General features: G+C 39.5%; 1 protein-coding gene across 1 annotated transcript in view; it reads right to left on the reverse strand.

The window, feature by feature from the left end:
• COBLL1 (cordon-bleu WH2 repeat protein like 1) overlaps positions 1-2187 on the reverse strand; it is a 161651-nt gene that overhangs the window by 7152 nt on the left and 152312 nt on the right. Inside the window, 3 exon segments of the mRNA XM_023516365.1 lie at positions 152-304; positions 1437-1511; positions 1963-2116. Coding sequence (XP_023372133.1) covers positions 152-304; positions 1437-1511; positions 1963-2116 — 382 coding nt within the window.

A 2187-nucleotide genomic window follows, 5' to 3' on the forward strand; every position in this document is an offset into this window, starting at 1 on the left:
CACCACCTTAGGTGTATGTGGCTAGCGCCTTAGCCACTTGAGCCACAGGTGCCGAGCCTTACACAAGGTTTCAACAAGTAACCAAATCTATACTGGATGATATCTTAATCTGCGTGACACAAAGCACCAGCTAGGAAAGGCAACCACCTACATGTCACTGATGCTACTGCCGCCTCAGGTGTTCCAGAACCCTCAGAGAAAGAGCTTTCCTCTGTCACTTTGCGGGTAACGCATTCTTCTTCACTGAGTAGCCCAGGGCCAAGGGAGGCTTCTGTCAAAGAAGGAGAATCTGTGGAAATGGCACCTAAATGGCAGAGTTAAGGCAAGAAGAGACCAGGAAGCACTTTGGAAGAAATCGGATTTGTTAGCTCACTATGATGCTGCATTAAATGAGGAGAGGTAGGGTGGAAAAATGAGCGGGAAATGGTTATGAAGCAATGTTTGATTGGCAGGCACACCTTCTCCTAATACTTCAGAATCTTCTCATTTTACTATATAATTGTAGTTGCTAACATTATTCAGTAAATTTCCTTCGTGGAACAAAATGATGTCATCGAAATCATTCCTCATTATCTAATAGTAATATTTTAATCACAGAAGAGTGAAGAATTCTTATATACATAAGGTACATTTAAATTCCACATCCCTACATGTCAGGTAAAGATGAAAGATTCCAAGAGCATTTGAATGCTTCTCAATATGCCCTGTATTTGTGAATATTAATTACAAAAATTAGGTAGAGCTATATTCATCAAATTGCCCCAAGCCTTAGTACTGGCATAATCACATTCTATTTTGGTCTGATATCACTGGTCTATTATGCTCATTTATGTCTAACCTTAAGTCTGAAGATTAAGACATTTTATCATACTCATTCTTATAACCATTACTAAATAGCTATTGAGAAATTTGGCTATAGTATTAGATAGAATTATTTTATTGTTACTGGAATTTCAATTAAGAGCCGGACACTGCAATGGGAAATATTTTCATAGTAACAAACGTTTCTCATGAAGAGTAAGATAGTTCTTATGTTGAATTCACAGCTGGAACAGTCACATAAAGAAGCTGTGCTTACACCTTCGTGTAAGTTTTCTTCTGCACACGCCAAGGTGCATTCCTCACTATGATGTGTCATTACTCTTGGGAAGGAGGTTAATAAATGTTAATCTGACATCGCCTAAGGAAAAACAGGAGACCAAACAGGGGAAGTATTCAAGGTATAATTCCAGAATGAAAACTTTGATCACTGCCAGCTTCTTACTCTAGTCCAGGCAGAGAGAGGAGAGAACTCATTTCATGATATAAAATTTAGGAAACGGGGCCAAAGAACTGCTATGGCTTTCAGAAACAGAGCATTACAACTGAATTCATTTCTCAATTATCAGGAAGGTTCTTTTTCAGTAATCAGGTAATATGGAATAAGGGCGTCCTACCTGGGCTGGGGAGCCCCTCAGCGGAGTTTGCTTCTGAGACACTGTCCGGAGAAATTCCATCTACTGACTGCATAACTAGAAGAAAGAAATGGTAGAACTTACAAAGTCACATTGGCAAATGAGTCAATTCCTTAACAGTCGGACTTATTTTTATACAGTACAGGAAAGAATGAGCCCTGAGCTTGCTAGAAGCCATTTTACTATCCAGCTGTGAAACAACTTAAATACACTTCCGTTCCTCTTCCTACATGTAGTCAATGCTGAAGCGGCAAGGTCTTTCTGAATAAATTCATGAATCATGCCATGTTTATTTCAGGATAATGGATCTGTACAATTTCACTGTTTTGTGATTTTGCATATTCTTAAAAGGCATCTAACTGAGACTATGGGATTATTTTAAAAGCCTAGGTATGTGTATTATTCTTGTTATTACAAAATTAAAAAGTCACAACTTACAACTGTATCATTTCTACTGTCTGTATTCAATAAAAACACAACATAAATTTGGTGGGAAAAGCAACATTACCCGTCACAGGGCTGCCTTCCTCAGTCTGATGCAGGGGGAGTTTGGAGGGTGGGGAAGGTGCTTTTCGCTTTGTCCTTCTCAAAGACGCATTCGCTGTGGACGTGCCCTTGAGCTGCAAGGAGCCTGTTCTCACCATGCCTGCTCCACGGGGACTCTGGAAAACAAAACCACCAAACACAACCCTGTATTTAGAAATTAACAGAAAACTTTAGGGAGACATTGAAC

This window comes from Otolemur garnettii, unplaced genomic scaffold (genome assembly GCF_000181295.1).
Source record: "Otolemur garnettii isolate 467f Iridium unplaced genomic scaffold, OtoGar3 scaffold00090, whole genome shotgun sequence".
Lineage (NCBI taxonomy): Eukaryota > Metazoa > Chordata > Mammalia > Primates > Galagidae > Otolemur > Otolemur garnettii.